Here is a 21,331-nt window from a genome sequence, read left to right as displayed (position 1 = left end):
AATTAATATGTCGCTAGTTTGGCGAGATATCGCCAAGCCGGCAAACGGTAGCCAAATTTGGGAAGAAATCGAGGAAAGTCGCCGAGTTTGGCAACATTTTGGCCCGGACCCTGTATAACTGTAATGGCTATTGTAAATGTTGTTCTGGAAGGCGGCTTTCATTCGCCTTCCAGTAATTTCCAGAAGCAGAAATTGCTAGTACAGTAAGACTTGAGACAGCATATGCTCTAAGTTATTAGTTCAGCGTGAGTTCGGGGTAATGATATATCTCCGAGTTAGGTTTGCTCTTTAGATGTGCTTATCATTGCGTCAGGTTTAACGTTTTTAGTAGTTAGAGGTGTAACTATTGATTGTACTTTTCGCCGGATCGAATTCCATAACCACACCTTATCTCCTTCGTTGAATCGATGTCCTGTACCTCTCGTGTTTCATCGGGTCTTCATCTTCTCCGTCGCCAAGTTTAATTATTTTCGTCCAAAATTGTACATTACTTCAAACCGTGCCAGGAGATATTTGATGTACTCAAATGATGAAGACGCATCCGGAAGGCGACCAAACAAGAGATCACAAGCCAGACGAAGGTCACGATGGAAGAGGTTCTGGGATGGAGAATAGCCGGTAGTCTAGTGGACAGCACTGCGATAGGCCATTGAAAAACAGATATCTTCTTGTGCCACTCCTGTTGGTTTCTGGAAACCACCAGCGAGAGGTTATTAAGGTTGGTCCGATTCAACCTCTTTACCGAGCCATCTGCAGTGGCGTAGCTAGGGTGGGGAAAGGGGGAACATCTGTCCTCGGGCGCAGCATCCAAAAGGCGCCATATTCATGTTACGAAATTTTTTAATGAGACGTTTTCCATTCTTGGCACACAGAAAGGGGCGCAAATTCTTCAATTGTCCCCGGGCGCTGGAAATTCTAGCTATGCCCCTGGCCATCTGACTAGGGATGTAAAGGTGTTTGGTTTTGTTAACGCCATTTTGCAGAGCCGTTTTATTACAGCTGAGAAAAAATTTCTTCCTTGACCGGAATGTGACTGAAGAGACACTCCGAACCTGGAAATCTAATGCTGTAACCTCTCCTACCGTGACAGTCTCTCCATTAGGAAAAGGCTATACTTCAGTAACAATTTAGTGAAGTAATCAATGAGAAAGAGGATGCATTTGTTGCCATCAGCAGTTTGCGGCAGAAGTCTTTAAAGATTCAATTAAGTAAGCTATGCGGTTAATATTGCTGTTTTTCACCTGGTCTTTCGTGACTTCTTTGTCACTCCATGGGTCAGGGTCAGACGATGTTGAATTCAAATCTTGATGTACTTCGGATTAAGCAAGTGGTATTTCGCTTCGATCCTGGAACAGCTTTCTGCGCAGGTCTTCTAGACAGGGCCTCGGCATTTCGATGTGATGATCTTATAGAGTCTCTGTGTTCTCTTGGGTAGCATACAACGTGGACTCTATGTATGATAGAAGATGAAGTAGCGAATTCTCGGCATGTCTTGAAGAGTAAGTATTGTAGAAGAAAGGTGTAAAAAAACCTTTACCTAACCGCTAGCTTTTCCATTTTGCTAAATTTTTAAGTTTCAATTTCTGAATATATTTACAACTAATTTTACAAAATTACACATGCTTTACATTCAGAAAGACACATTTACATTAAGGACAGTTGAAAAATACTATATATATATGTCTCCAGTTTCTTACATCAAAATCTAAACAAAGTTGCCAGGAATAAATAATTTTATCTCGCCAAATTGTATAAAACAGTCTCGATTAAACTTCAAAATTCCTGAAGCGAACAAAAGTTTCATAGAAAATAAAATTTTCAGCTTTTTTTGCTGCAACAACTAATAAAACATCGGAGGCAAAAACAATTTGATAACTCTTAACACGCACTTTGTATATTTTTAGACATAACAGTATTGAGTACTTAAAAATAAAATGAAATTTTATTTATCTTTTTGAACTGGAGTAGTCCGTCATGCGTTTCTGCGCAAACTGGGTCCAAGATGGAAATTTTCTTGTTGCGGTCACCTTTGGTGCCTGGATGGCCGTTATTCATCAGAATGGCGACCCAGTTTTTTTTCCATGGCACGATCTTCTATCCATCTTGATTTCATAGGGTATTCTCCGGAGTATACACGGAAGCTTTCGGAAGTGTACACGGAATTTTTGTACGGCCAGTAAAACAGCTGTTGTTTCAAGTTCTGTAGCTGTATAATTCCTTTGGGTAGAGTTCAACGTTTTATTGAAGAAAGGTACTGGTTGCCCCGCTTGGGATAAAACGGCTCCTACGCCAAAGCCTGATGCATCTGCAGATATTTCAAGCTGACTTTCTGTGTCAGGAACCTTTAGCACTCATGCTGAAATTAAAGCTGCTTTTAACTGTTCAAATGCAGCATTAGATTCCTCTGACCAACAAAATTTTGCTATTTCCTTTTTAGTGTTAAGAGAGGATCAGCTATATGTGCAAAATTTTTGATAAAGGATCTGTAATATGAGCACAATGCCAAGAAATGATGCAAGTTTTTTCGCGGTATTTGGCGGAGGGTACATTTTAATGGCGATAATTTTTTAATCTTCTGTGTCGATACCTTTAGCGGAGATTTTATATCCTAAATATTTCAATTCCTATGTCGCGAATTTACATTTGTTAGGATTCACTTTTAGACCAACATTTTGTAAGATGTAAAGACTTCCGTCAAATGTTTTATATGCTCATCTATCGTATTACTAGTAAGGATTATGTCATCTAGATAGATGAACTTGGATTTTCAGAGAACTGGCCGACTGGTAAGATTTTGTGACGCCGTCTTAGTAACATCCTCCGATTTCATACTGATTTGAAAATAGCCAGAGATAAGAACTAGGGTTGTTATATATCTCGTTGCATTTATTTGCCCAATTGTCTCCTCTATGATCGGGTAAAGGGTACACTTTATATTTTGTAATATTTTCTAATTTTCTGTAATCTATGGCAAAACGTCATTTTATACTTTCCATAGGGGGTAAATTCTTCTTCTTACGACATAATACGACTGGGCTTAGGAACGGACTACTAGAAGGCAAAATTATTTTATTTTTTTAGTATTTCCTTTACGTGCTCTTCTATAATTGTCTCTTAAGACCTACAGGATAAATTACCCCCTATGTCGATCGAATGGTTTACCACATGAGTCAGCCCTGGCAGGTCGCTGAAAAGATCTAAAAACTGTCTTACCACTTGTTGAATTTTGTCTTTTTCCTCCTTTTTCAGGTCATTAACTCCAGCGCGGGAGGCTTAATTTGCTCAGATTTCTTCTTCGCCATGTCCAGCCTGATGGTGGCCTGTTGAAAATTTATTCTTGCTTCTGCTGACTTGAGGAAGTCCATACCTAAAATGATATTAGCTTGCAGATTTTTAACTACAAAGAAAGTAATTTTTAGTCGCTCACCTTTTACCTGCACGTATAGTGGCAGTTTTCCAATGCAAACGCACCTTACTCCTTGGGCTGCAATCACCGCTGTATCTTCGGTGATGTATAACCTATAACGTCGGAAATTCTGCCAAAAGAATTTTTCCCCTGAAAAACTATTCTGTGCTCCCGTGTCTATTAATGCGATTGCTGGCACGTTGTTTAAAAGAATTTGTATTTCTGGTAATTCTACATTCTTAAACAGGTCTGTATTCAGATGAATTTGGAAGGAATTTCCTTCTTCCCGGGGCCGCTGATCTCCCACTTTTCCAGCGCCCCTCAGAAGTTTAACGACATGGGTTTTGTTTCTTCCTACCGCTGCATATATGCCTTTTGGTGATTGTTTCTCTTCGTGGAAAACTCTTTCTTGAGTTTGAATTTCTTCTGCCGTCCTTCGTCTGGCTTAGGACGCGTGGAAATTTCTGTACTCTTGCCCATACATCTGCGTGCGTGTGCTGTTGGAATTGCGGCGGCTTTTCCTACTTTGTGGCCAGCTCGAATAGAGTTTCCAAAGTCGACGGATTCCTTATATATATAAAATCTTTCTCCGGTGGAAGTAACCTCGGCCTAATGATTTGAATTACATCATCGTCAGGTTCTTTGTCCATACAATGGTTTTAACCACTTGGATTTTACGTAGAATGAAGCTTGTGAGATTTTACCTGTTCATTTGGTAAAGGTTGTACAGTTCAGCTTCTAACTACACACGATTCTTTCTTTCTTTATTTTTGTGTTAAAGCATCGAAAAACGATTGAGTCAGGAAAGTTCTTCTGAAGCAACACTGCTACCATTTTCAAGCGAAACATTAGTTAATGCAATTATATTACCAATAAAGAAAAATGATCAAGACCTAAGCAGTAAAGTTCAAATAAATAGTACAGGTAGGCCTCCTACAGTGCGGGAGATACGTTCCTTGAAAATACCACGTTGTGGGAAATTGTGTTATAGGAGTCACCAACTTAATACAAAAAATGGGATTCGCTTCTTAATCCATTAACCGCCAAAACTACAGGGAATGTTTCTTTTCTCATAAAAATAATAACAAATATTAAATTAAGCATTTATAACATAAATTTACATTGAAAATAAAAAAAAAATGCTCTTACTTGTGGAAAAAGTAAGTGTTGCGTTCGCGCAACGTCAGCGGAATAAGACTACGGATGTTTAGTGAGTAGGATTGTACTCGTGTGATGTTTCTCTTGAGTGGAGCGCAGGATTACTTTTTAGCTGCATAACGTTTTATAAATCTACAAATCACTTTACTTGTAATTAATTTAATATTAAAATATACATTGTATTTCTTTTACAAATACAGATTTTAACTGAAAGATTCAAGCATGAAAAGCTTGATTACAATCATGATGTAAAGCTATATTACATACTTTGCATCTCTAAACAGTATGGCTATGATACTCTTTACAACAAAGTCTTTTGTTATCAACGGACTTTACGATAAAATGGTCTAATGTTTTGAATGCTGAATTTACTAGGTCTTCCTGTTGCTGATCTATTTCTGGCTAATTCTACACTCTCAGTAAGAGTTTGCAAAAGGAATAATGCATTCTTGGGTCTGAAATCTAAAAGAGACTTTATATTTCCAGTAGTCAAAAGTGGTGATATTTAGTAAGTTTAGATACGGTCTCACCTCATGTAATTTATCAGTATTGTCAATTTGACTATTGTCAAATGCAAATTCTGCTTCATATTCCTGTACTGCAAACGTGATATCGATTCTCGTACAACAGGAACAGAAATGTCCTTATCAAAAGACCAATACATTTTTTCTTGAGGTAAAGAATGATATCCTATAAACAATAATATTCCAATAAATCTTCTCATATGGGCTTCACATGCAATAAATTGTGGGCTTTTTTTTTTTTTTTTTTTTTTGCTGAGCGTATATATTTGTCTGTTCAACGAGAAGAGAGTAAATATCTAAACCAAAAGAAAATCGAAAATCTGCGCACTAGTTTTACAATGTATTTTGTCTTTTATAATTTCTCTTCTATCTCTTTCTTCATTTTCTTCCTGAGACATAACTAACAGTTCTTTTTTTATCCACTTCAATATTTTAGTCTTCTGCTTTTTAAACTTTTTAGTATGACTATAACTGCTTTTAGAAGGCTGAAACTTACTTCTTACGTGAATTTCAACTTCCCCCAGCAGTATCATTTGGTAAAATATCATTATCATTATTTAAAACATTGCCATTCATTTCTTCTTTGTCACTAGCTTCTGCAATTTCTGGGAAGAACAACAATATCAGTTTCATTCTGGTCATTATTAACATTATCATCATCTGTTTCTTCATCAAAAAAATCTTTGAAGGGCTTCTTCTAATGTAAGATACCTCGTTCTAGGCATTTTTAAATAACCAGAACATGAACCAGAACATCGAAAGGAATGAGTGAAAAAAGAGATTGACTACCCGTTTCCTGCTGACGTTGCGTCAGCGCAACACCTATTTTCCCTTCCTTCCCAACACAAATATAAACATCTGACTGATGTAATGTTCTGATAAACGGTGACCTTGACTAAAAATAGATCACTCATAAAGACGGCGATTCTTTCGTTAAATATTTTCAGCAAAAATACCCGGTCGAAACTTTTCCTTAAATTTTGCTTAAAGTATGAGATTAATTATTATAAACAAAATGATTGTTGAAGGAAATATTTTTTACAGAAATAATCTTCATAATATTCCCTACACAAAATCATCTGCTGGTATAAAATATCTTAGGTAGTTATATTTATATACCCATTTATTTTGCCCGTTGCGTCAACGCAACACCAGCGGCTAATGGGTTGAAAGAGAAAAACTGCCTTTTGTGGTATAAGATTTTCATCATTTTTTAAATTTATGTACATAAAAACATTTCATAAAAAGTTTAAATAAAATTCAACATCATATAAAAACTAAAAGGCTTCCAGTCATCAAAAGAAAGCGTAATGTTAAGGCCCACAGATGTATTCCTCATCGTCACTTATTATAGTTGTTGAAAAAAGGAATGTTTGACTGGCCTTATTTCAAGACCTGAGCTTCTTTCATCGACAAGTTCCACTGAACTTCTTGTAGGTTTAAGTTCTAAAAAAATCTGTCATTAGAAATTGTTTGCTCTTACTTTTCAAACCTGTACAAAGGCAGATATATAATTTTGAAGATTTCTGTATATTTCCACTCTCTCTTGCAAAGGATCGTTCTCTAAAAAGTAAGATTCCATCTGTTTCACCCTGTGCAAACATTTCTCTATATCTTTCAGAATGAAGTTTTTGGTTTCATCGTCAGAATTATCTTCAATCGGTAATGCTTCGGATATAACTGTCACTAAATCTGCTTTGCTTATTTCATTTTCCGTAACTAATTATAGAATATCATCAACCAGTTATTTCAGTAAATTCGTCGCCTCCTATTTCGTGTGCACGGCTTACTATGTTGTTCTATTCACGCTGAAATGTCTCAACAACATTTTCCTGACTGATTATTTCTGATAAAGTTTTCCACGAAGCATTTAGTGTCGAATGGCGCACTTCTTTTAAGGACGAGCCGAAAATTTCTACACATTTAAAATTGAGATTTAGTATTTCCAAACTTCACTGACTGTAATATATGTAGGATCTATTTTTTCCAAAATTAATTAAAAAGATTTAAGGATATAATATGATTTAAAAGTCGGTATGATTCTTTGATCCAAGGTTAGCAATAGAGGAGTGGTGTTGTTTGGTGAAACTGCAATCTCAACATTGGGATGATTTAAAACAAGTGGATGTGAGGGCACATTATCTAAGATTAGTAGGACTCTGAATGCTAAGTCTTTCTTTTTAAATAATTTTCTATCTCTGGAACAAAACAATTATGGAACAAATCTTTAAATAAACCGCCAATCATCCATGCCATTTTGTTGGCTCTCCAATGCATCGGCAGATATTTTTGTTGCACTGTTTCAGTGCTCGATCAATGAACATTGGCTTGGTAACAATGTCACCAGACGCGTTACTATATAAGAAGCAAAGTTACGCGATCTTCGGTAACTTCAAAGACCAGGAGCAGTTGTTTTTCCCATTTTTTTGAGGTATAAGTCCTGTCAGGCACTTTTTTCCATGATAATTCTGTTTCATCAACATTAAACACTTGGTCAGTCAAAAAACCCTTAATTTGAATAATGTATTCTAGTTCTGCCGGATATTATTTTACTACATCCTTATCCGGTGAGGCCTTTTACTCTTGTATCTGTATGCTGTGCAGCGAATGGCGTTTTTTGAACACTGGTTTCATTAGCTGATGGCTGTACCATGTGTTTTAAGTAATCAAATAGTTTTAAGGCTTTGGGTTTACGTGCACTTTTATTTAAAAGTGCAACCGTTTCAAAAAATTTAATTTTTAAAGTTATTTAAAGGCAACCGTTTCTTGTTCAAAACTGCATTTTTATTTAAAGGCCTATTGCCATTAAATAAAAATTACTGCAACACAAATATATGATAAATATATCTATATTCGTTTCTTGTTCATATCTTCTACCCATAATATTGGCGCTTGTTTCCATTTTTTTCTGTTATGGATGCTGTCGGATGAGCAACATTTTTCGCAAGAATAGATAATCCGGATGCGACCTAATCTTTTTTTCCGATTCTTTAATCGACCGAATAGTTGACTCATTTTAATTAAAATGCTTACCAATATCAGCTATCCGCTTTTGATTTTTAATTCGATCCAAAATTTCTATCTTTGTTTAAAGAGGTATAAATTGCCTTTTCAACGACAGTAATTTCTTTTCATTCGGCAATGCTATGGCCAAATTTTTTTAAATTAGTTTTGTGGGCAGTAAAAATCGCAAAAATTTACTTACCTTTATTACGTTGTTAAAAACATAAAGTTCTTGTTCATAGCTGTCTCCGTACTAAAGTAAGCAAATCAATTAAAAGCGTTTTCGTCTGCTTTTCTGCATCGAAATGGAGAACCCCAAAAACAAAATATAAAAGCTTGACAAAGGAAATGAGAAAAACTTTTCTTTGACTGTGTTCTATGTCACTGAGCTTTTATGATGCTAATGTGCACTATACTAGCGGTCAACCTAAGCTGAGAACATATATAGTAGAAAGTGTATGCGTCCACTGTAAAATATAGTTCTACCATTCCGAAAAGTCGTATTGAAAAAATTACAATATGAAATGTAAACACTGTTGAGCAAAGAAAACTGAAATATATATATATATATATATATATATATATATATATGAAACGATAGATTACGTAGTATTTTAAAATGTATTAATATTATGCCAATCATTCGATGACCAATATACAGGGTGTATCAGTACAACGGTGACAAACTTTCAGGAGAGATAGAGTACATTTAGACGATGGGAAATCACATAGCAATGCGTGGTCGGACACACTTTTTTGGCGCGGTAGTGACGACACAAAACGCAAAAAGGGAGGACACAAACAGTTAGACAAAACGTGTTTAATTATGTTTAGTACAGTAGAAGCCAACAATTAAGAGCAAAAACAAACATTGATCGTCATTAAAGAATGTATTTGAAATTACGACCCCGGATCGTGATGCAGGCCTAATTTCTCCGGGGCATGGAAGATCTGCATCACGAATGGAAGGTCGCATGGAAGATGCATGATGCACGGTTCTTGCATTACGGTCCGGGTCGTAATTTCGAACACCTTCTTTGATGACGATCGTTGTCTCTTTATGCAGTTTTTTTCTTTGCTTTTGTTGTACTTTGAATAATAAACACATTTTCTCACCCCGTTCGTGTCCTTTCTTTATTGATTTTAGAGTCTTCACTACCACGCTACGGAAGCTTTTCCGACCATGCATTGCTTTGTGATTTCCCATTGCCTAAGTCTACTTTATCTCTCCTGAAAGTTTGTCAACGCTGTACTGATACACCCTGTATAGCTATCTACTTTTTCGGCATATTTGGCAAAACTGCAGACTCCAGCAACCCGACTTCACACACGGCCGATTGAAAAAATTCCCGAAGTTCCCCAATGAATATGCCTCACACCACTGTCGCTGAGAAACGCAATTAAGTGCTCATTCATTCACTGACTGGGAGAAGAAGAAAGCAGCTGTTATGCTGAATGATTTAAACCAATAAATGAACTTTTATAACTATCGTTTATTATAAGTTCATTTATTATAACTTTATACCCAATAATTTAAATTTTTATTTTTACTTTTTTATCAGCGAATCCAATTGACATAAATCAAACGTACTGTAAGTTATATCGACGTATTAATCGAATATATAAATTCAACTAAAAATTGTCAGTTTCATTACATAAAAAAATTGTCAATTAAATACGCTGGGTATGACAAGAATTCGCCAAATGTGCAGCGAATTGGAGGAATCGAACAATGGCGAGTAGTTTGGTGCATATGGATAACTTGAAGGACAGTGTGAAAAGTTGTAAAAAGGTCGCTCTAGCGTTGTATACGTTCTCAGTTAGATGCCATGAGGTTTAGTGAGCGTGACAATGAATATGACACATTTATGGATGCTCCGCCCACTTTAACTAAATTCTTGGTACTCATACAGGGAATTACTTTATTCGCGCTCAATCTGCAGAAGAATACAATACGGGGAAAACAAGCAAGCCATAGCTGTCGCGCAAAGACAATGCACTCCATCACAAGGGAACATCGAGAATAGCTATACAGGGAACATCAAGAATGGACTTCCGTCCGTCGCAGTTTCTAGAATTCCCCTCTAGGGCTTAATTTCTACTTTCTCCTCTGGCGTGCTGTATCGTAAAGGTTTAGACAACCGGAGAATGGGTGGAGCCGCCACACATTTCTAAACTGAGTTGTAAAAGTTCCACACTGTAAGAATATTTCTGCGTTTTTCCAACTATGTTGGAACGAAAATGCGTTGTGAAGGTACTGCTTTATGCACTCAAGAGCCAAAACTTTAAGACCAGCCCTACATTTTGCGATGAACGGGCCTGGATGACGTGGAAGCACGTGATCAGGTGGAAGTGGTATTTAACTGCTGCTGGAGAGTCTGAAGAATCATTCTTTCACTTACTTCTGTGTGTGTTGGGAAAGGCTGCGGATCTAAGCGACTTTGATAGAGGGCAGATTGTAATGACTCGAAGGCTCGGAACAAGTATTTCCGAAACTGCACGACTCGTGGGTTGTTCGCGATCTACAGTTGTTAGTACGTATGAAAAGTGGATTAATGACGGTGAAACCAGAAATAGACGACATGGTGTTGGACGACCACACGCTTTCAAAGAAAGAGGTCCTCGGAGACTGTCTCGCATGGTGAAGCAAAACCGGAGCCAGACTGGGGCTCAGCTGACAGCCGAATACAATGCAGGGCCAAGTAGAAAAGTATCAGAGTACACTGTTCAGCGGACACTGTTGAATATGGGGCTACGCAGCAAACGTCCCACTCGTGTGCCTTTGCTGACCAAGCGTCATCGCCAACTGCGCCTGCGCGGGGCCCGGGAACATCGCGACTGGTCCATGGATCAGGGGGAAAGAGTTGCCTGGTCAGATGAATCACGGTTTGTCATTCATCACGCCGATGTCCGTGTCAGGATACGCCGTCTTCCAGGCGAACAGTTGCTCCCTCAATGCACAGTAGGTCATACACAGGCCGGTGGTGGCGGTATTATGCTCTGGGGGACATTCTCTTGGACGTCTCTGGGACCCGTGGTTGTGGTAGAGCAGACCATGATTGCTACAGGGTATCTTAACATCATTGCGGACCAGTTGCACCCTTACATGGCCTCTGTTTTTCCAGATGGAAATGGAATGTTCCAACAGGACAACGCCCCGTGTCACAAGGCTACAATTGTGTTAGAGTGGTTCCAGGAACATGGTGCTGATTTCTAGTTAATGTCCTGGCCGCCTAACTCACCGGATCTCAATTCGATAGAACACATTTGGGATGTCATGGGACGGAAGCTCAGAGGTCAAATACCACCAATTCGCAATATCTCAGATTTGCGTGACCGTTGCTACAACATCTGGTACAATCTGTCTCCGGCCATCTATCAAGGACTTGTGACATCCATACCAAGGCGGGTTGAAGCTGTGTTGCAAGCCAAAGTGGCCCAACTCGTTATTGACAGGTGGTCATAATGTTTTGGCTCTTGAGTGTAGAAGGCTGTATTTCAATAAGGTTCACTAGCGGCCAAGCGTTAAAGTCGTTAAACACTGGCAGTTTGATCTGAGTGCCATTCAACCAACGAGCTGGTTGCGTGAACGTTTTCAGGGTTTTCCCCATGTGTAACTTCATACGAGCCAGTTGCCTTAAAAAGGTCTTCCACGAAGGCATCCTTTCCCTTGGGCAGATAGCCCTCGTGTGCTTTGCGGTAATCAAAATAAACCAAAAACCAAGTACTACAATAGCCAAAATGTCCTCGTGGCCATTCAAGAGTTTAAGGGAAAGATCTAAAGTATTTTTTTCATTGAAAGAAATGATAAAAATATCCATGAAAAGTTAAACTTTTGTTAAATTCAGAGTCACTCAGATGTGAAGGTACTGAGTCGAAGAAGAAACAACAATAAATTCAATGCTAAAGGATATGATTGATATAGATTTGTCGCTCTTCCTGCGAAAACTCACCTGAAGAAGTAAACATAAGTATATTATCACCCCCTCCCTGAAAAAAAAAAAGGTACTAGGATGAAATAGGAAGATTCAGTAACATAATAATCTTTCTGAAGATTAGCATTAAAAGCATGAAAACAGAAAACTAGACTGTTATAATTTGTAATTAGTGCCTGATTACAAGAAATTTCCCATATGTTTTTGAAAGTTCCTCAACAAAAACTTCTAAAACATTGTAGAGAGTTTTGCTGTGTTTAAAGGCGATGCTTTAAGTTCATTTATGTAATTATCCTCTTTTGAAAAAGAGGATTATTCTTTCTTAAATCCTCTCACAAATACTTTATTTTAAATCTACATGTGATCTTCCACTCTGATTCTTATGTTACAGAACTCAAAGAACTCGTAAAATTGACGGTAGAGAATGAGAACAAAATGACTGCACTTGTTTAAAAAGTGTGGCTCCTGTTACTTTTGATTAATTGCCGTAGTTAGTTGCATATTTTTTCATCATATGATTTTGAAACTTCTAATTTTTGGCAACAATGCAAAGTATATGCACAAGTAGGAAAGTATTTTGTCTAAATGCAAAAAAGTACTATTGAAATTGACGAGTTCTTTGAAATATATAATCTAATAATGTTTAGTTAGTCTTTATGTGTACTTTTTGATGTGCTATGTTTATCATTCAACTTGTTCCTTCAGAAATAAAATACACCGCGTATTCTTCCCCCTCTGTTTTTAAGCAATAAAATTTATAGAAAGAGAGGGGAAAATACTTAAGTAAATATGGTATGTATAAACAATGTAATATATATAGAAGTACTGTAACTTATATTAACATTACAATTACTGTAAATTATATTTTTATTACATATATCTGTGGTGCAGTACTTGTGATTGCATATAACTAAATTACATTTGATGCAGATAATGTATGATTCAAATAATTAATATTTTGGCCTTTAGTTTGGCCAAATTAAAAAAAAATATACTTTTCTTATTAAGAATTAAAGTGAATGGTGAAATAATACTCAGTAGCAAAACATACAGTACGAAATATTCTCACTAAAGGTTTACTTAACAATATACAAGAAAATACATTTTTCTCAGCTATTAAAACTACTATCTTGTCTCTAAACATAAATGCAGTAAAATCGCCTTTAAAACACGTAAGTAAACGTCTTTCTCTCGTTCTATTTATGAACATTTAAGTGACTAAAACTGCAGAAATTTTAGAATTCCATTGAAACATTGAATTCGATTTGAAAGTCTTAGGCACAAAGTAGTTGCTTGTATGTGGGTACTACACCACATGTTTGTTTTGTTAAAGTAGTAGCCAAACATCACGGCGACAGTTGATGAAAATATCCATTCCATTCTAACATTTGTTCCTTTCTAATCGAAAATAATTTACATTCAGCAATGATTTCCAACTTTAATGCAGCAAATATTGATCCCATTATAGTGAGTCCTTCAACATATTGACTTTGAAACTAGAGATGAACACATTTGTCGCTATTTGTTGATATACTTTCCAGTATTTCAACAGCAAAGTTTTATGAACTAAATTTTACATGCCTGAAACTACTGAGATGTATTTTAATCAAAGGTATGGGAAACATATGGTACCAGCAGTCGTACCTTCTTTAAAGCTGTCTTGGAAACAAAGATGGAGTAGATGTTATGATTAAAAGAACATTAACATACTTTTATTGCGCTTTAGCATTTCTACCTATTAATATTCCCTGAATTTTTTAAATTTCTCTCCAAATGCTGTAAAATTTGATAGTTGGGTGTTGAAAATCCTTACGAAGCTGAAATAGTTTATTAATTTGGTTTTTTGTTTCTGATTTACTATTTAACGAAATAAGGTTTTCTTTTTTTTTCAGAATCACCAGAACAGTACCTGTTCTACTTATTGAGTGAAATTTCTTTGATTTCTTTTATTTTCATTCATTTCAATTATATTTTTTATAAGAGGCACCTTGATGTATTTTCTTTTTTTTTTCTCTTAAATATTTTTTATTGTTATTTCGCTAAAATATCTGGTGCATTCTGCCTCTTTCATTTATATAGTAGGTTCTTATACTAATTCACTCAACTTGCTAGTACCACATGTTGAGGAACTAAAGCACCTTGTTTTGTTTTGTCTAAAAATGATGTCATGGAAGACCAAGTTCCTTGTTTTCTTTGTATTTAACCTTTCCTTGTAGAGTGACAGCTGGGTGTTTCACTTGACCATCTGCCATCTTCAAGACATCTAAGCATTTTTGCTCCTCTCAATTCAAATCCTTCAGGACAATTAAATGTCACCGTCTCATTAATACTGTAAAAAAACTGAACGTTGGAAATTGTGGCACCCTGTGTTGTTCCAGGGTACTGACAAGCTGCTACACCTGAAAAAAAAGTGATGCAGAAAATTAATTAAAAAACAGAAATTCATAAAACTGATAATTAGTATTTTTGTAATGACAAAGAATTTTAGAGTTGTTCAGAGTTGTTAATATTTATTGTTAGATCTTTTTTTAGATCATTAACAGTGCAGTTACTCGTTAATTAAAATGTAAATCAATATCCATTAAGGGCAAAAATAAGTCGTTTTTGGGCCCTATTAACAAAATATTACATTTAAAACCAAACTCGATATTACGATTCTGCGTTTAAAAAGGAAATTTAAACTGCTATACTTTGCTTTATTTCATAACCACTGTGTACTGCAACTAGAAAATATAAATGCCTAAGGGAAAAAATCGGAAATATAATGTTACGAATTTTGTACTTGGGTAATTTTTAGAAGAATTATAAGTAACATTTGTCTCGAGCTATATTACACAGAAAAATACAACAATTTTACTTATATAACTACTAAAATTACCTATCTAAGTACAAAATTCGTAACAATATTTAATAATAGAATGGTATTTGATAAATAATTATAAGCATTACATTAGTACTGATTTAAACGTAACGTCTAAATACACTGCTTGACGTAGAAAATGCTACACATAATGGATTGCAAAAATATTCAGAACTGCAATTATATGTAGTCAGAATGGTGCAGAATAAATGATTTAATTTTCGTTTACAAACAGTAAAACATGTACTTTCCATAGTCCTACAGGGACCAAATAAACAAAATAAAAAAAGGGACCTAAATTTATATTTCTAAACTTGATTTAAAATCGATTCGATTAATGCCCGAATAATGTCCTGGGATATCGTAGGCTAAGTGATATTCATCCTAGTCACTAATTTCATTTTCATTGCATGGGCTTAGGACGGTATTCAATTGAAGTCCAATCGTGTCCTACAGATTTTCAATTGGGGATTGATAGTGGAATCAGGATGGCCAAGGAAGAATCTGTACACCTAACAAAACATCTTAGGTTTGCAAAGCACTGAACTGTATGTGGCCGGACGATATCCAGCTGAAAACGTGCATCTGGGATACTGTTTCTCAACAGGTATCCAGATATGAGAGTGCTGAAAGCTATTCAGATATGATACTGAAAGGTATCCAATCTCATCAACATACTTGTAATGTATTCTAGAGATTATCGGCTGTTGGCTATGATAACACCGCAAAACATGACTGCACGTTGACGGGCTGTGTATCGCTCCAAAATAAAGAGGAAACCGGCTGATGGTTACATTGTTCCCAGGCTTTCACATGGTGAGACAAAAATGAGGTTCATTTATGAATACTTCATTCTACATCCCATGCATTTCTGCTGCATGTATGCAGAATGTATCATTACTATTCTAAGTAATGGTGATAATGGCTCATTCTTAAGACTCGTTTAGGCAACAGATGACAAACTTAGTTCAATTAAACACAATTAAACAATTCAGATTTTGAATGACAGATGGCACTTTAAGTCAGTTGACGCTACAATTTCTGTATTGATAAGAAAGTATTCCGAACTCCAAATATAATGGCCAGTCGCAAACTGTGTGTATTCTATGGCGTATTTCTGCATTCTGATGTCCGTTTCCATACTTTGGTTGTATTAAGACACTACATATTTCCTTTCTGCTAACGTGATATTTCCTTTCTGCTAACGTCTCCAAACGTGATCGGTGGTTGTAACAGTTGCATTTTTTGCACAGTATGGCGCAAAGATCAGCTGGCTATATGAAAATCTGCAATAAAAATTGATTGATATAACAAATTGTATAAAAAAGTACAACTACTTACAATGAATTTAAAATATTTAGACGTGGTATCGCGAGTGTCCGGCCGCCTCTGAATATGGCCACCCGCGTACTTGTACGCGCTACACCCCCGCTAGGAACGGCCCCTGAGTGAAATGTTCAATCTATCCTCGCGGCGGTTGAGCCACTAGATTCTTCGAATTGCTGACAGTATTGCCCATCAAATACTGGAAGTTACACTCTTTCAGGCAAGCGCAGTTTCTTCACCTGTATCTGACAGTGTATCTAATAATTCTAAATTAGATTCCCTACTGGAGATGGTCTGCAAATTACGTGGTGAGGTATTGTCTCTACGACGATCACGCAGTGTTTTCAAAACCTGCAATAACAAGAAGCGAAGCCCCTCAGCTAAAGCTGCTTCGAATCGCTCCTATTGCTGGTATTATCGCAAATTTAATGAGAAGGCTAAAACGTGTATTTCTCCGTGTACATTCCAGGGAAACGAACCAGGGAGAGTGTAATGGCGACTTGCGCTTTACTCTTTGAGTGTCGTCGCAGTTTTATTAGAGATATAAAGTCAATTAAAATCTTTTTGTGCGACACTGGCCCAGATGTCAGTCAGTTCATTTTTTGAATTCGTGTCTTTCATTTCAAACAATTCATGTCTTTGAAAATTATTTACCGAGCCATATCCTTCACACAGCTACAATATAAGACATACACACACGCACATTGCAATTAATGTAGATTCTGATTTCATTAATAACTTACGGCTGTTCTAAAGAATAAATAAAATGGTTCTGTATAACTGGTGAACATAATTAAAGTAACCCTATTTGGACCTACATAGAGCCTGGTAGACCTATTTCGTTGAAAGTTTGATATATACGTTATATGGACCAAAGTGAGAAGAAAACTGCAATAAAAATAATAATTCAGATTTTGAATGACAGATGTCACTTTTTATGCAGTGTAGAAAGAACGTTGGAGTGGTTTAGAAAGCCAGTAGTCAATGCGCCGTAAAATCATTATTCTGTATGCCTTTAGAGAAGAAAGATCGAGCTCTACTGATCAAGTGGTTTTATAAAAATGGCAATAATTTTTCAACTGCACTGCGAGAATATCGACGTTTGGAAGATTTACGAAAAGAGACTATGACGAGGCAAGGTTTGAAAAAGATGATTATGAAATCTTAAGACTGAGGAGCTGAATGTCCTGCGAGGCAGAGGGCTGAAACGGATTTCAAATTAAATTATGGAACAAGTCGTTCTTCCCCTGGTCGAAAGAGCGTTCGTTTCCAAGTGTTCTTTGACAAGTGCTCGAATGGTCTCACATGATTTGTCTCTCTCTTGGTCAACAGTACGAAAGGTTTGGCGATCCATACAAGATTCAAGTTCTGTAAAAGCAGCTCCCGCAGACCCCAGATAAATGCACTGGTTTTGATAACCTTCGTTTGGCCAGAACGAATGAATGGTCTTTTGTGGTTGGACGAGTCGCATTTTACCATAGATGGAACAATTAATACTCAAAACTGTCATATATGTGGTACTGCTAGTGGCGTAGCTAGGGTGGGGAAAGGGGGGACATGTGTCCCCGGGTGCAGCATTCAGGGGCACCAAATTGATGTTACGAAATTTTAGAATGAAATTGTTTTCATTCTTGCCTCATAGAAAGGGGCGCAAGATCTTCAGTTGTCCCTGGGCGCTGAAAGCCCTAGCTACGCCTCTGGGTACTGCAAGCCCTAATGTTGTGCATGAACGGTTTCTGCATCCTCATTACATTACTGTATGGTATGAGTTTACTGGTGATTTCATTCTTGGTCTCTTACCTTGATGAGAACACCTTTGAAGGCCTTCAAAGATGTTCCATCACAGGTATTCTTTACCGCAAACTGTTTCAGCTGCAAATCAATCCTGCCATACAAGAATGAGAATGTTTAGAGACTATTGCCTTCATGCAAGATCGTGCACCTCCTCCCATTGCCGGACATGTAAAGGCACTGAAGATGATCGGTTAATTTCGGGAAGTTTTCTTACTGCCTGGCCTCTTCATTCTTCGGACTTGAATCCCCACGATGAGGTTTGTGTGTGGGGATTCGTGAAAGATAGTGTCTACGAACAGCATATGGACTATGCCCTAACTGAAAGCAATATTTCCAGATATTAAACATTTGAAATGAATATAATTATGTATGCCATGTTGCTGCAATTGATCGAGAAACCCTTCGCGCTATAACACACTTTGAACGTGATTGATACAAATGGAATGCACATTGAATAAATGCTGTGATTAAATAAAGTTTTGTGTTGCTCTTCATGCACCCCCTATACATCTGGTGGTTGAAGTTTCAACATTTTCTTTTGTATTGTAGTTTACTTTTCTCCTATAACGTATATAAATGTGTATACCAAGTTTCAACGAAATAGGTCTACCAGAACTGGCTCTACGTAGATCTAAATAGAATAACTTTAATTATAACCATCCAGAATTTATACTACATATTTATTAACCAGTGCCTCTTTTTCAGGCGATACATAAATAAGTGTAAAAATTTGTGGTAAGATCTGTAAAATAACTGAGTTCGTTAACAAGCTAATAAGTTAAATCTCATTTTTGGTGACTCTATTGAAGAATTCTTCTTTTGTTTCCACTAATTTTTTATCAAGTTAATAAACTTAAATTAATCCTGTTAAAGGCGAAGCCACTCAACACATTCATGCGCTTTTTTTTCGAACGCAAATATTACAGTTTTCCTTATATTTCATGCAAGTTAAAATTTCACGTAGAAATGTAAATGGATTTTGTAAAAGATAATAATAATCATTTAACAAACGCTATGTATAGTTTTCTATATAAATTTATAAACTAATATAATTAACGAAGAAAACCAAGTTACTCTTACATGTAGGTACAGGACCTGACCATCTGCTGCTTTCTTGGCATATGATAATTGGTGTGCCATTCATCATGAAGTTAGCGTCACATGCATATTGCAGAACATCTCCTCCTCGATATTTGTCCTTGTTGACGCTTTGCAGGAAACCATTCTTTGGCGTTTCCGGTGACTCACAGATCACTTCTGTAGATATTAAACATTTGAAATGAATATAATTCTACAGTAAATTATCAAACTAAAAAGGTGTTAGTGTATCACGTTCATTGATTATTATGAACAGAAAAATTTGTCGCAGATGCTTCAATGCAAAATTTATCATATTTTGCTCTGATGATATTCTATTTTGATTGATAAGTCAGAGAACCGTCTTAGCCGAAAACAATTATTTTTTGATAAAAATATTCCCTCATTACTCTGTATGGAGTTGTATCAGATTTCAAAGTGTTCTACAGGATAATGTTTCTAAATAACAGGCTTTTACTTTATTACAATAAATACTCATTTTTTATATAAAAGCCATGTTAATTCGTAATAATTGCTTTAAACGTCTATTTCACCTTCTGTTTTAGAATGTAACTCTATTTTCTTCAGTATTTTGTTTCTACTTTATCTCTTTCTAGAATTTAGCAATAGTTGACTTGCATTTTTGAGTTCCATTTTCCTTTACTGCGTATATAACTTGACGGAAAAATTCTTCATACTATTCCTTTACAGTTCTTAAGTTCTCGGAGAAACAATCAACAAAGCAATTCAGAAAATGAATATTAAAATACATATTATACCTCGGCGCATTATTGGTTTGATTTGATTTGATTTAAAGGTTGACCCAGACCCACTGAAACAATTCCTTATAGGTTTTAAAAGCTCATAAATTAGCTCTTGCTAACAAGAAGCTAAAATCGTGAAACATTAGTATTTCGCCCCTGCTATTTATCCTGGCGGTTGAACGAGTTTGATGCATGAGAATTTTGGAATTTTTATCAGACGCAATGTGAATACAGGAACGTTTTTTTAAGTCCTTCACGAAGACATCTACTCATGGACATACAGTGTAAATGTTTTTCCTACAATCAAGCAATCCACTTTGTTAATTAGTTAGCTCTAATCATCTGCTTTTTATATTATCTAAATATATATTTTAGTTTTTGTCCTGCTTTTTTTCTGTATTTTACTGTCATTAATTTACCCAAAATACTTTTATCTCTGTTTTTGAAAGCTGATGCTTTACACATTCAGAATATTTTAATTATTTTAATTTAATTCTATATTCGTTAAAATTATACATGTATTATGCAATTTTATGCAATGCAACTTTATTTATTTAATATTAAACCAGCCAACTCAATTTCATATTTGATGATTAATTTATGATAGAAAAAAGAATTTGATTCTTTACATTTCTTTGAAATAAATGGCAAAATTTGTATAATCGTTCGAACATTCCTGGAGTTCTTAGATTAGAGTGAAAACGGGGAATATTCAATCGTATATATATATATATATATATATATGACGTGCATAGAGAGAGATGTTCAACAGTTAAGACTAGCATTGTTTCATTTAATAGCATAGAATTAATGTTAAGAAAATATCTCATGATGGCAAACATCTCAATGTCTAGCCAAAATGCTATTCGAACCACAGAAAACTTGTGTAAGTATTTTGGAGTCACTTTTGGCAATGGTTCAGTGGGATATAGAAGAAGTTTTATTTAATATGTTAATGTAAATAAAACAAGGGTACACTCTTGTTTTTATTCATGATAACATCCCGAGATGAAACAAAATGGCAAGATCTGGAAAAGATTTCTTTTGTTAACAAGAAATTTTGTGTATCAACGTCATGATCCAAAATTATGATCCGTATTGTTTGGGATCCTAAAGGCAGCTGGTTATTGAACCTTCAACGCGAAGAAACGATCACATAGGACTATAATAAACAAATAATAGGAAAAGTTTGCGAAGAAATTAATCGTTGACGAAGGTTAAAGCTGAAGGAAATTTTTGATTATCGCAATGCATATCACGTACCTGTGCTTCGTCAATGGCTGCTATAAAAGCTGCAGGCTTTTAAGTATTACCTCATTCTCGATATTTGCTTCAATATGATTTTTTTCCTGTTGAAGAAGGATCTTTGCGAGATACGTTCTGCATATGACTATAAGGCTACGAATGCTTACAATGACTAGTTTTTAAAGCATGAGGGCGAATTTTTCCTGCAGGGAATCACTATAGAACCGCTATAAGAAATG

At 36.0% G+C, this 21,331-nt stretch overlaps 1 protein-coding gene across 4 annotated transcripts in view; it reads right to left on the bottom strand.

The window, feature by feature from the left end:
• Positions 1 to 13,074: 13,074 nt before the first annotated feature.
• Positions 13,075 to 21,331, bottom strand: part of Hasp (Hig-anchoring scaffold protein) — an 818,047-nt gene continuing 809,790 nt past the window's right edge. For all 4 annotated transcript variants that reach the window (XM_085816685.1, XM_085816688.1, XM_085816687.1 and 1 more), the window contains 2 exons: positions 19,087 to 19,263; positions 13,075 to 14,425 (listed from right to left, as the gene is read on the bottom strand). In XM_085816685.1, the coding sequence (XP_085672811.1) occupies positions 14,226 to 14,425; positions 19,087 to 19,263 (377 nt within the window). In that variant the 3' untranslated portion in view covers positions 13,075 to 14,225. The remainder of the gene's footprint in view (positions 14,426 to 19,086; positions 19,264 to 21,331) is intronic.

Source organism: Stegodyphus dumicola, chromosome 5 (assembly GCF_044657685.1).
Source record: "Stegodyphus dumicola isolate Sdum_Otavi_A_Nest chromosome 5, ASM4465768v1".
NCBI classification, from domain to species: domain Eukaryota; kingdom Metazoa; phylum Arthropoda; class Arachnida; order Araneae; family Eresidae; genus Stegodyphus; species Stegodyphus dumicola.
Note: the sequence above shows the minus strand (reverse complement) of the source record. Positions and strands in the feature narration are given on the sequence as shown.